Here is an 11,857-nt window from a genome sequence, read left to right on the forward strand (position 1 = left end):
GAAAACCAAGAGTCACATGCTATATAATTTTGATTAATAAAAGGTATGGTTGTAATATTAAATTAATGTGATGTGTCAATTAGATACAAAATAAACATTAGGCTCTAATCATCTAAGTTCTTGGAAGACTTTGAAACATCTTTTATAAAATGTAATTCTTCCCCCCACAGTTTTCCTGAATTGTTTGTATTTTTATGATGAGATGATCTGTCAGAAACATTTGAAAGAACGAAGGACTTCTGGCTAGGTACTCACGCACACTTGTCTAATGTAGCAGGGCAGGCTGCAATACACACCCATAATCCAATGTTCAACATGCAAAAAGGGCATATACAAGGAGATTTAAAGTCAGTGTGCAATTTAACTACAGATTTTTATCTATGGCTATAACGTCTACCTGCCTTTCATAACGCAAGAAAGGCACTGAAACGTGTACAATTCAGTTTTTCATTACTATAAATATACATGAGCTATAGAGAGCAGTACAATGTAGGTGCTCTTGCTTGACTGAGGAACAAATGCACTTCTGTTTAAACAATGGACCGTCCTTTGCTAGATGTTACTAAGAGCTAAATGCCAAATTCTGGCTGATAAGAGTGCATAGTTAAGCTCACACCAAAAATCCCACAGCCAGCCACAGGCGTTGGAGTTTGTAAGGAGAGTTATTCACCCCTATTCTGATTCCTCTGTGGGGATCATTAGAGGGTCATTTGCAGCATCTTCAAGCATTGGTTTATGTAAAAGAGAAATTCTGCCACATGAACTCCAAGGGTTCTGAGTCTGGCCCTTGGTATTGCAAAGGCATTGCAATTCTGTGCATGGAGATCATGGGGTTTATATCTTATTTCATTCACATATATATGGGCTACATATCAACTGGCCCACATTTTACTGAAAGAATAGAAAAGAACAGTAAGTTCTTTATAATGTGCATTGACTCTTACCTGGTATATTGTGTAGCTACCTGTAGGGGTTATAATTACATCATGTTGGGAGTATGAATGGGTTTCCTAGGTAAGTCTTAAAAGTTTTGTGCTATTTTTTCTTTTTCTTAAGGGAAAAAAGAGGAAGAACTGTGAATACAAGAGGTTTATTATATTTTTGGAAGACAGAAAACTTTTCCAGTTATATATATATATATATATATATATATATATATATATATATCATATATAACTTTAAAAAACTTCCAACCTCCCTTATTGGATATTTTTAAATAATTAACAAACTTTTGATATCTGCAGCAATCAAGTGGAAAACATCATTTTCATGTAAACCACACCATGTAATTAATCTCAGTAACATGATCAGCACACACCCAAAGAAAAAAAAACAAGCTATATAAGTAGTGGTGGAGTGGAGGAGAACTCTAAAACACCTGGCTTTGTAAGAGAACAAAATTAAAAACATGTAGTTTCAGCAGTTTAGGAACACTAACCAATTCTATAAAAAAACAGGATCTAAGTTCTTTATCAAAATGATAGAATTCTTCATAGGGCTCTTTGTCCATGGCTTCAAGTCCCACTTGCAAATAACGACAGAAGTGAAATTCTCTATGGCCCTTATTTCAACATCTCAGCATACAGATCTAAGGTGGACCCTTTGTTCTGATCTTAAAGGAAGATGTGGTGACATCTTTAAATTATCTCTGAAGAGATCAATTTCCCACTTTTCTTGCTTTTCAGAGACCAGCCGACCTTACTCACTACATAAAGGTATTTGCATTCTTAAAACTTGTGTTCAGAGTCCTGATAAAAACTAACCACAGCTCATGACATTATCAAACAAGCTTCTTACAGAAACCCCCAAAGACTGACTTTTAAAGAGGATGTGATATAGTGCAAACAACAGTCATATGTCGTAGTATAACAACTGATTCAAAACATTTAGAACGAAGTTTCGACAGGACAGAATTTTACTCAATAGAATCAACATTTTTTTCTTTACTTTAAAATGGTTGTTTTCATAGCCTAGAGAATTGTTTGGTATATGGTAATCTGTAATTGTTATTTTCACTGTAATGAAAAGTATTAACAATAATAAGCTGCTTATCCACTTGCATCATAAACATTATACATAGTAATAAAAGTAAAACTTAAGTTCTTCAGATTTAAGCAATTCTGTGTGAAATTAACCCTGTTTGAATAGTAGAAAAGAGCCGTCAGTGCTTCTGTTGACATTTCTGTACCTTAGTAAGAGTAATAAAAAGGCCACAAGGTAAAAAGGCACATAGAATTCTATATAAAACATATTCAAATGAATCAGAGCGCTGCTAAATAAAGAGCAAGGATGTGAAAAAAAAAAAGTACCAAAATTCCAGTATTGGGAGCTGGACTTCCTGTTTCAGTGTTATTAATATTGACCTAAACAGACTCCTGATAAAAATTATTACTTTTAAAAATCCTACAAAAAGTAAAACTTTGTTGGAAATAACTGTGTTCACTTCCTGTTCAAAGAATAAAAATAAATTAAATGGTAAGAAAACATTTTTCTTTTCAGTTCGTAGTGTCTGAAGTATAAGAGAGACATATATAGCATAAATAAAATTCACTGTAATCATTCAAATCCTTGCTTATAGGACTAATATATTTACACTCATACTGAAATTTGTTTCATAGTTTTTAGTGGAGTCGAAAACTTTCTCAGCCACACAGAACTATCAGCAATCACATTTGGAAATGTGTAGAGAGAAACCAAGACTTTCACAAAAATGTTGAAAGACAGAAATGCATGTATTTAAAAATACAGCTTCACAATAGTGTTGAGTACCATTTATGCTACTTAACCTTATCAATGCCCATGGAGTAAAAGTAAACAAAAAGAACTGTATTGTTTCTAATGCTCTGTAGTGATATTTAATTTTGTTAGGTGCATACATTTTTAATTTAAAAAACTATCAAGTTCCATTTGACCTCAGAATTATATTAAGTCAACCAAATGATACACTTTGACTTGACATATTCCATCTTGTTCCTTTGTCTCCATCTGTTTAAGAGAGAACACATGTGAAGAAAAAGGCTGCAATAAAGTTTTACTTCTGTATATTTCACTGTGATCTTCATGCAGATCAACCCAAAGTCTCTTCAATGCATTTATTTGCAAAACTAGTGTTTCCCTTTAAATGGGAAAATGCTTTATGTCCTCAGGGCTTCGTGAAAAGATTTGCTCACTATGTCAGAGGAAAACAAAGTGGGGGCGGTGGATAAAGTTTACAAGTCTTGCATATCTTCATCCAATTGGACAGTCTGGAGCTTGGCAAGCTCTTTCTTGTCTGTTTCCAAGTCTTCACAGACCGTCTCAACCATGCCCTCTAGGACATACTTGGATTTGGAGTCCAGCATCATTAAGTTGTTTGTAGCTTTGTTCTCTGAATTTGTTAAGAAATTCTCTTTTATGTTGGTTACTGATTGTAGAACCAACCGATGTTCTCTGACAAAATCCTGGGGTACTGCTGGGGAGGGGTGACTCACCTGGTCTTCGCCTGTAGGAACTATTTCCCCGAGGGCAGCCTGGGTCATTGGGACGGACAATAGATCTTGACCAGTAATAAGGGAGCAGTTCTGAAGAGTTGCATAGTTAGTGTTGCTGACAGATGTCACAGTAGATTTGCTTGCCACAGGTGCGGACATCGGCTGGCTATCAGCAATGTCAGGGTTTAGTTCAGTGGGATGTAGCAGAGTAGGGGGATTCAGCGGAAAACTGTGAGTTGGGGATACATTGACTAATGAGGAGGCTAGTGAATGAAGGCCACTCCCGGAGATACTTTCAGAAGACAGGTTTGCATTTACTTGTGCATTCTGATTGACAGGCATCAACTGAGAAAATACCAGGCTCCTCTCCAAACCCTCCTGTTTAACAGATCCTATGGTCTGGCTTGAATTAGGAACAGTGTACACCACTGCACTGGGAGCAAGAGAGCTCAAGAAAACCTTTCCTTGCTGGACTGTGGTAGACTCACTTGTAAATGCGCTCCCATCTGAAGTGCTTGAATTTACTGAAATATTACCTAAAAAAAAAAAAGTACAGATTATCACTGTTTAAAATGGACAATGACAGAAAATAATTACTTTTTTTTTTACACACATGATTTCTCTCAGGTTCAGAAGAATCACCTGCACATAAAACTTCAAATTCCCAGACTCCACTCCTAAGAACCTGGCTCCGTAAGTCCTGGAACAGGTGTATTTTTAACTCCCCGAGGAGTTCTGATGACCAAGTGGGACTGAACTATTGGTTTAGAAACCAAGTGTCAAAAAAAAAATCTTTCCAAGTTCTAATTTTAGTCAAGTTTCTGCTTCATAAAAAATATTTATTATTTTCCATATAGACCCCAACTTATCTTTCAATGAGCTGATGGTTACTGCTAGCTCTGCCAGTCAGAACTAGAAAACACAAATCAAAATAAAATGCCTTTGTTCAGGACAAGCTCAGTTACTCACATAAAATATAAATGGAAGTGTAGAAAATACCACATAAAATGACTTACCCTGGGGCTTAAAGTTAACCATATAAACCTGTACAGACAAGTTGAAAATTACTGCCAAACTAACCATAAAGTAATGTCAAGTCAACAAAAACATTCAGTAGGTTTTGTTTTTCTTTTCTTGTGCCAGTTCTGAATTTTCAGTGTTGTAATGATAGGAAGAACTAATGATAATAATAATAAAATGTGCTTTTTAAAAATATAGATTAATATAAAGAACTAGAACTAATACTTCTTTAAAAGGTTTGAATCTTTTGAGGCCCTCATTGGTATGGTCTGCAGAGACTAGAAATAGAAAAAGAAATATAACCAGAAAGCTGAGATGATGTTCAAATCAGGTAACAGACAATGTAGATGAATCAGATCCTCACCCAACTCCCACCATCAAATGAAATCCTTCTGTTTCTGAGTCTTTACATAATAGGCATAGTGAAATGCTAGCAATTATTTTGCCAATGAAGGAAAGGTGGACTTGGGGGAGTTTTGTGACAATAGTTTCCCAGGAGTATTTACCTTGCTCTTGAATTAGATGTTCAGTAAACTCTTAGTCATTTTGAGAAAACAGCCCAAGAGTAGAGGGAATGCACCTAAAACATTTGTCTTCTTGAATTACTACAATAATTTATGATTATATTGCCACCTACATTGATAAGTCAGTGTTACAGGGCTGTTTATGTCTTCTAAACATTTTTAAGCACCCCAATGCAAAGGAATGTCTTTAAAATGAAAACATACATGCAGAGTATATTTGAACTTAAAAAAAAAATGAACCACCTGAAAGTATCCATCACGGAAATACTGGTGTTAAGAAAAACATTTCTATGTTTGTTTGGGCTCTTCCCTAGTATAAATGTTTGTTCTAGGCCAAATGAATGAAAAAGGTTTTTATTTGAAAACGTTTAACTTCAACTTAAGTATGCTTTAAAATTCCTGTTGGCTGTTAAACTGTAGCAAAAAAACATCTAAAATAGATGTTTACTTTCTTGTTACTGGTTGTAAAATTGTCTGTCAATGTGTATGTGAATAAAATAGTTATTTTTTGATAGAGCCATAAATAACAATAAAGTAATATTTTTGAATGTGTGGAAAGTATAACATATATAAGTGAAGGGAGAAAGCAGATGTGATCTAAAATGACATTTAAATATGATTGCAATTAAATTATAAATTGAACAATAAATTTAAAAATTAGTTAAATCCAATTGAAACATGATACAGACGAAAAGTATAACTTTGCAATGATGGTCAAATAAGAAAAAAACCTTATTCTCTCAGATTATAAAGTGAGAAAAAGATGTAGGTATTCTGCTTCTCCATATAAACGCCAACTATATAGTAAAATTCTCTATGTTGTCAAGGTATTTTTAAGAAAGGCTGAATCCCCCAAATGCTTTGTTAAGAACTGCAATACACAACTACTATAAAGAAACTGCTTCCCAGACCCATATGGTTAAACTTAAGCCTTCAAGTCACCCAGACAGCATACGGATGGACAGCTCTGTCATTTAAGCTTGGCTTTTTAAATTGGAAATGCTATTCATATTCATCTTCAATGCTCCATTTTAAAAACTAGCCATTAGTTTGCAATAATTTTCTACTGCAGCACTTTTTTAGATTACATATGAAAATATTTCTGTTTTTCTTTTCCCTCAATCTATATACCAGGCTTTTTGGTCAAATGTGTTCCCTAAAACGTTACGTACTATTTAGAAATTTCCCAAAGAGAGAAAAGGAATTAGATCCACATTAAATTATTATGAAACTAAGCATTTTGGCTTTCCCTGTGGTTTTCATATCCTTGTCCCATGTTGGACAGTGACTTAGCTTAGTCCTTTCCATAACTGGGAACAATGACAAAAGAAATAATGTTTTTACTACCATTTTACCTAAAGAGAAGCAAGTGTACAGAACAAAATTTACTCCATAACAATTTTTTTCCAGTAATGCCTTAAATAAGCTGGAGTAGATATTACAGTTGTTTAAAAAAGTTGTGCATAATTTGATTTTTAAAAATAAAACCATTTTACAGGAAGCTGATCTTTAAGGCAAAGAATGACTTATTCTGCACTGTTAAAAAGCAATCTGGACTTTCAAATTAGTTTGCAGAAGGCCAACGTGCATTAACATCTTGCACTCCTAAATTCAAAGGGATATATAACTTTCACTGCCATTCTAACCATTCTCGTTTCTATATAGAAAAAAAATGACACAGAACCATCCAGACTTGGTTAAAGTCAGTGAAGAGTCGACTCGCTGTTGGTCTCTGCCTTCTTGAATTTTAGATCAGTGCTTATTGAGCAGACTGTCTTTAGTAATGATGCAAACACACAAAATAAGGCTTTTCAGTTCCTTTCACTAATAAACCTGCACACTGAGGAGTCGAATACACATTCAGAGCAATAGACAACCAATCACATATTCTTCCGGTTTTCCTTTAGGTCTGTTAGTCTTAAAGGAAGAACATGAATCAAACACAATTGATCTAATCTTGTTCTTCTAAAACACTTTTTGGTCAAATAAATAATGTGTAGGTACAGTGCACACATTCTTACCAATTGCTGCACTCATTTTGTGTTCTTAGCAGTGTTATTAATTTTTAATCTTAAAATGTCAAGCAATGGGTTATTTTGTAAGCACCAATTAACTTATTGTATTTCTATAATCATAGACCTGGCAAGACTTGCTATGAACCGTATTTTTCCATTCAGTTGTTAGGAAAATAAAAGCCCATCCCCATGATGCCAGGGAACCAAGCAAGCTGGATATTTCATGGGCGTTGTGAAGAATGAGAAACAAATCAAGGCAATTGTGCAGCTGTGGCAGCCAACAGGGTACCTGCACATCAATCCATAGCTCTCACCAAATGTGTCACGTACAGCAGCTGGCGAAACATTACTGGTGCATTATAGTACCAAATGAGACTTTTACCTTGTGAAGCTGCCACTGAAACAGGAGGCAGCTGTAATGGAGAGAATCCAATGCTCCCATTAAGAAACTGGCTGTTTGCTCCGGAATTGGGGATCTGGACAATGCCATACTGATTAATTTGCACTGGTGTAGTGAAAGTCACAACAGAGCCTCCATCCTGGGAAGCCACTGTTTGAATGCCTTCTCTTTTCACCTCAGTGCTGGGAATCAGTCCAGGAAAAGATACAGGGGTACTGGGGCTGTAGGTGGTGGTGGCTGCTGAGCTGGCTGAAGAGCTCTGGAGAACTTTGAATTCCTTCACATCCTGGGAGGTAGAGCCCAGTATGTCAGTCATGGATATACCATTGCTCACAATGTTTGATGCCATTTTGGGTGGGTTCAATGACACTGTCTGTGTATTTCCCACATTTAATCCATTAAGGATAACTCCGTTGGGTCCCTGAATGAAAGAATTACCATTAAGGAAGACAGGTGAAGTACTTGCAGGTACCAAGCTTCCATTCAGCAGAACTCCAGAAGGGCTTAGTATCTTAGCATTTCCAATTTGTTGCATATATACTGGCTCCATGTGACTGGAAAGGCTGAGGTTGGTGACACCTTCAGATGAACTGGAGAGTGGATGAGGAGACAAATCTTCATGACCCTTGCTGGATTCATCTTCAGTGCTGGGATTACCATCTGACTCACTGTATTGAGAGGGAAATCAAGACATTAAGGTCACAGGGCTGACATTCTACATTGTTCCATTTGTTTGCAAAACCAGCTTCTAACCCCACCGGACACAGCATTTGAGGAAAAGCACAGCAGGAAATCTTTTAGTCTTGTTTAAGCTATAAGGCCTTTCAACAGATTCTAACCAGACAGAATCTGGGAAGATATAAATTTAACTAGTAGGATTTATGGAATTGTTTTTATAGCATTGACATTATTTCTTCTTGTTAAATGTGCCACTATCTATATATACCATAGGAAAAAACCCTTATTCAGTGATAAGGTCAGTCTTTCCTGTTTAGGAACTCCTTCCCTTTTCTTCAAACCAATTCAGATTAGTGTAATTTTGAAGGTAAATCAAACTGCCAAAGGAGCAGGAAGGGGAAAGTGTTCTGTTTTGTTTGCCAGTTAGTTAACAAGTGATCATTTGCTCACCTGCTCCCAAACTTGTGCTCCACCAGACTGACAACTCTTTCATTCAACAAAGTGGCTGGCCTTTAGGAAAGGCGCTTTCAACCCAAGAACTGTTATGCGCAGCCTCCCTTGAATCCAAAGGAAGCTACAGGGGCCTATTTAACATAGTCCATCCAGTGCCCTGGTGAGGTGGGAGGGGAAGGATGGGTCACTCAGCTGCCCAGTAACTATCAGACTCCTCCCCTGCACCCTCGGCCCTTCTGTTCCAGACAAGGCTATGTGTGTTCCTCATCCCCTCGACTTGGGTGGAATAACAATTTGGGGAAGGGACGTGGTGGGGTTTCCCATTTGGTCTGAAGGTGGGCGGGGGAGAAATGGTGAGTAAGACGCTGGCAGTTTGGAAACGCGGCGAGACTTGGCCTAGCAGTAGATCCAACACCCCGGCAGTGCCCAGCGGTCGGTTAGCATTCAAGCCGAGGGGAGGGGATTACCCGGGCTTTGGGCTGCGGGGCTAAGAGCGCAGAAATCGCTGTGATTTACGAGCTGAGGCTGAGCCGCCGCCGCCGCCGCCTATGAGGGTGACTCATCGGGGGTGCGGGTGGGAGGTAGATCCGGAGAGGGGCCTACCTCGGGCAACAGGGCCGGGGGCAGGGGTATAGGGTTTGGGTGGTGGGCGAAGCAGGTAGAATATGGTGGAGGAGCCCCGGGGAACGCGCCCTGCTGGGGAGCAGAGGCTGTAGGGCAGTCGGCCTGCGCCCCTGGCCCACTCCGCACCTTCTGCCCCCAGTCTCCGGGATTCTGTCTGGGCTCAAAGTGACGGGATCCGCCGCCTCAAACGGGCTCGTGGGGCAGATGGGATGGCGTTACCAACACGCCTTCTCTGAGTCTCCTGCAGGCCTGCGGAAAGGTGCACTCAAGTCGCAGTGCGCGTTTTGTTTTGGTTACCGCGAGGCCCGACTCGGTCCAGCGCTTGCTTCCCTGCCTGGGGTTAGGAACAGCGGAGCCGTCGGGCCTCGAAGGAGCGCAGGGAGGGGCAGCTGCGGGTTCTGGAATGCGCCGGGTGATCACCTTCGCCCGGCGGGGCAGGCTCCCGGATTCCTTCCCCGAGCAGAACCTTAGAGAAGTATTTGGATTATTTCTCTATTCCCGTAGGGCTGGAGACACCATCTCTAGACGACCTTCTCCTTACTTTCCTTCGCTGCCTAACTCGGGAGGACGTACAAAAGAGGTGGAAAACCCGATTATATTTTACCGATCGAGGAAAAAATACCTGCCAGTCAAAAAGTTCAAATCCGCCAGGGTGGGCGCTCTGGAGGTGCGCAGTTGATAGCACCCCCACTCCTCCCTTCTGTCCTAAAGCCAGCCCGCGCTTGCCCCCAACCACTGTACAAGGAGGGAGCCATGCCGGGTTCCGGGGGTCCAGAAAGCAGCCCTCCAGCCCTCCAGCCCCATAACGCCGGCGGCACTGAAATCCGATCCGAAGGAGTTCGGAATCAGGTTTCAAAACACCGCAGAGCCGAGTTGCACCAACACCCCACGTTGCCGCGGCCGCGAAGGGAGATACGGCAGGCAGAGTGAATGATTAACTCTGTCATATAAAACCTCGACGACCCAGACCCCCTTCTGCGCTTCCAGCCCCTACCAACACTCTCTTCCCTCCAGAGCCGCCAAGGCGACCTCCTGCGTAGACTTGTGCAAGGTGGGGGCGCGGCGGCACCCTGGGGGTCGGGGACACGCGGGCGCGCGCTGAGCGGGTGCGACCCCGCGGAGGTGCGGACCCTGCCAGCGCTGGCAACCTCCGCGGGCTTCCAGCGTCAGCCAGAGCAGCCTTTCCCGCGCCTACACACGCTCCTTCGACCGCCCCCCCCCCCAAACACCGAACAGGGAAGAAAGTGGCAACTTCAAAGCCAGCTGGATGGGGGTGGGAAACAGGGCAGCAGTGACCAGCCGAGGTGGGGGCGGGGACTGAGACCTGGGCGGGCGACGAGAAACTTCTTGGGGGGGGAGGGTAAGGAGAGAGGTTCCCCCGCCCTTAGCCACCGCTGCCCCCCTTCCCGGGTCGGGGAGAAAGGTGGGGGCGGGGAGAGGTGGGCAGCCGGACCAGGCTGGTGGGGAAGGTAAGCGCCATGTTTGCGAGCGCCAGGAGGAAAAGAAAGCTGGGAAGGGGGTGGGGGAGAGGGAGGGGGAGAAGGAGGAAAGTTGGCGCTCACCTTTTGGACTGTGTCTCAGAGGGGTTCCGATCGCGCTGCCGCCGGTTCTTGAACCAGTTGCTGACTTGGGTGAGGGAGAGGCCGGTGATCTTGGCCAGGTGCCGCTTCTCGGCAGGCGAAGGGTAGCGATTCTGCTTGTAGAGCTCCTTGAGCGCGTTGCGCGACTTCTCCTTGAAACAATACACCGTCTCCTCGCCGTCCCAGATGGTGCGGGGCAGGGGGAATTTCCTGCGGAGCCGGTACTTGTCCACGGCGCCCAGCGGCCGGCCGCGGGCTCGCTCGGCCTCGGTGTAGCGCGCCTTGTACCAGAGCTGCTGCAGCAGCGGGTGGTTGGCCGACTCGAAGCTGTGGCTCTCGAGGATGCTGTAGAGCTCGGGGTAGATGCCCTGGTGGAAGGCCACCAGCGCCCGCGCCTTCAGCAAGCTCTCGTTGCCACGTAGCAGGTCGCTCTGGGGCAAGGACCACAGGAACCGGGCCAGGCGGTCCAGGTTGCCCCCCTGCTGCAGCGCCTCGCACACGCAGGCGACATGGTCGGGCGAGAAGGCCAGTGTGGTCTGCGCGGCGGCGGCAGCCGCGGCGTGGTGGTGCCTGCCCAGAAGTTCCGAGTGGAGTTGTACCTGATCCGCTGCCGCTCCGGCCGCCGCCGCCACTGCCCCTTCCTCTCCGCTCACCCTGGCGGCCGCGTCCCCCGGCTCCAGGGGAAAAGGGGCTGGAGCCCGGGGGCTCAGCCCAGCCGCCGCGCCCCCCGCCACTTCTCGAGGCGCCTCCTGCCCTTCCGAGGCGCTTTCCATCCCATTCTCCTGCTTGATGTCCGCCGCACTTGCGATCTGCCCGGTGGGGGAGGAAGAGGACATTTTTTGTTGTTTATTTTCCTCCCTCCCTCACTCCCTCGCACTCTTTTCCTCTTTCTTTCCCCCTCTCTTACTCCTCCTTCTTCGTCTCCCTCCCCCCTCCCCCCCTCCGGAAAGCCCACTCCCTCCCTCCCGGTTTCGGCTGGATCTGGCCGATCAGGTTTCCCCCCGGCCACGCAGTCACCATTAAGATAGCTGCTAGAGCAAAGTAGTGTAAAAGGATAGCTGCTTTCTGCCGTTCCCCCAACGTGACTCCTCGG

At 43.3% G+C, this 11,857-nt stretch overlaps 1 protein-coding gene across 2 annotated transcripts; it reads right to left on the bottom strand.

Moving 5' to 3' along the window:
• Positions 1-1,513: 1,513 nt before the first annotated feature.
• On the bottom strand, positions 1,514-11,857 carry SIX4 (SIX homeobox 4). 2 transcript variants are annotated; one of them, XM_028508204.2, is made up of 4 exons: positions 11,782-11,857; positions 10,747-11,573; positions 7,412-8,097; positions 1,514-4,006 (listed from the first exon to the last, which is right to left on the bottom strand). In XM_028508204.2, the coding sequence occupies exons 1-4, from the start codon at positions 11,782-11,784 to the stop codon at positions 3,210-3,212; spliced, it is 2,313 nt and encodes a 770-aa protein (XP_028364005.1). In that variant the 5' UTR covers positions 11,785-11,857; the 3' UTR covers positions 1,514-3,209. The 2 variants fall into 2 exon arrangements, with proteins under 2 accessions (XP_028364005.1, XP_028364004.1); XM_028508203.2 differs by lacking the exon at positions 11,782-11,857 and having other exon boundaries at positions 10,747-11,667.

This window comes from Phyllostomus discolor, chromosome 1 (genome assembly GCF_004126475.2).
Source record: "Phyllostomus discolor isolate MPI-MPIP mPhyDis1 chromosome 1, mPhyDis1.pri.v3, whole genome shotgun sequence".
NCBI lineage: Eukaryota > Metazoa > Chordata > Mammalia > Chiroptera > Phyllostomidae > Phyllostomus > Phyllostomus discolor.

What these genes read in the sequence shown, in the direction of transcription:
- SIX4 (XM_028508203.2), bottom strand. Translation starts at nt 11,600, where the DNA reads ATGTCCTCTTCCTCCCCCACCGGGCAGATCGCAAGTGCGGCGGACATC. An exon ending in TCTGAGACACAGTCCAAAAG is followed by an intron (nt 8,098 to 10,746) that starts GTGAGCGCCAAC and finishes CTCTCAATACAG; the next exon opens with TGAGTCAGATGGTAATCCCA. An exon ending in TTCAGTGGCAGCTTCACAAG is followed by an intron (nt 4,007 to 7,411) that starts GTAAAAGTCTCA and finishes TTTTTTTTTTAG; the next exon opens with GTAATATTTCAGTAAATTCA.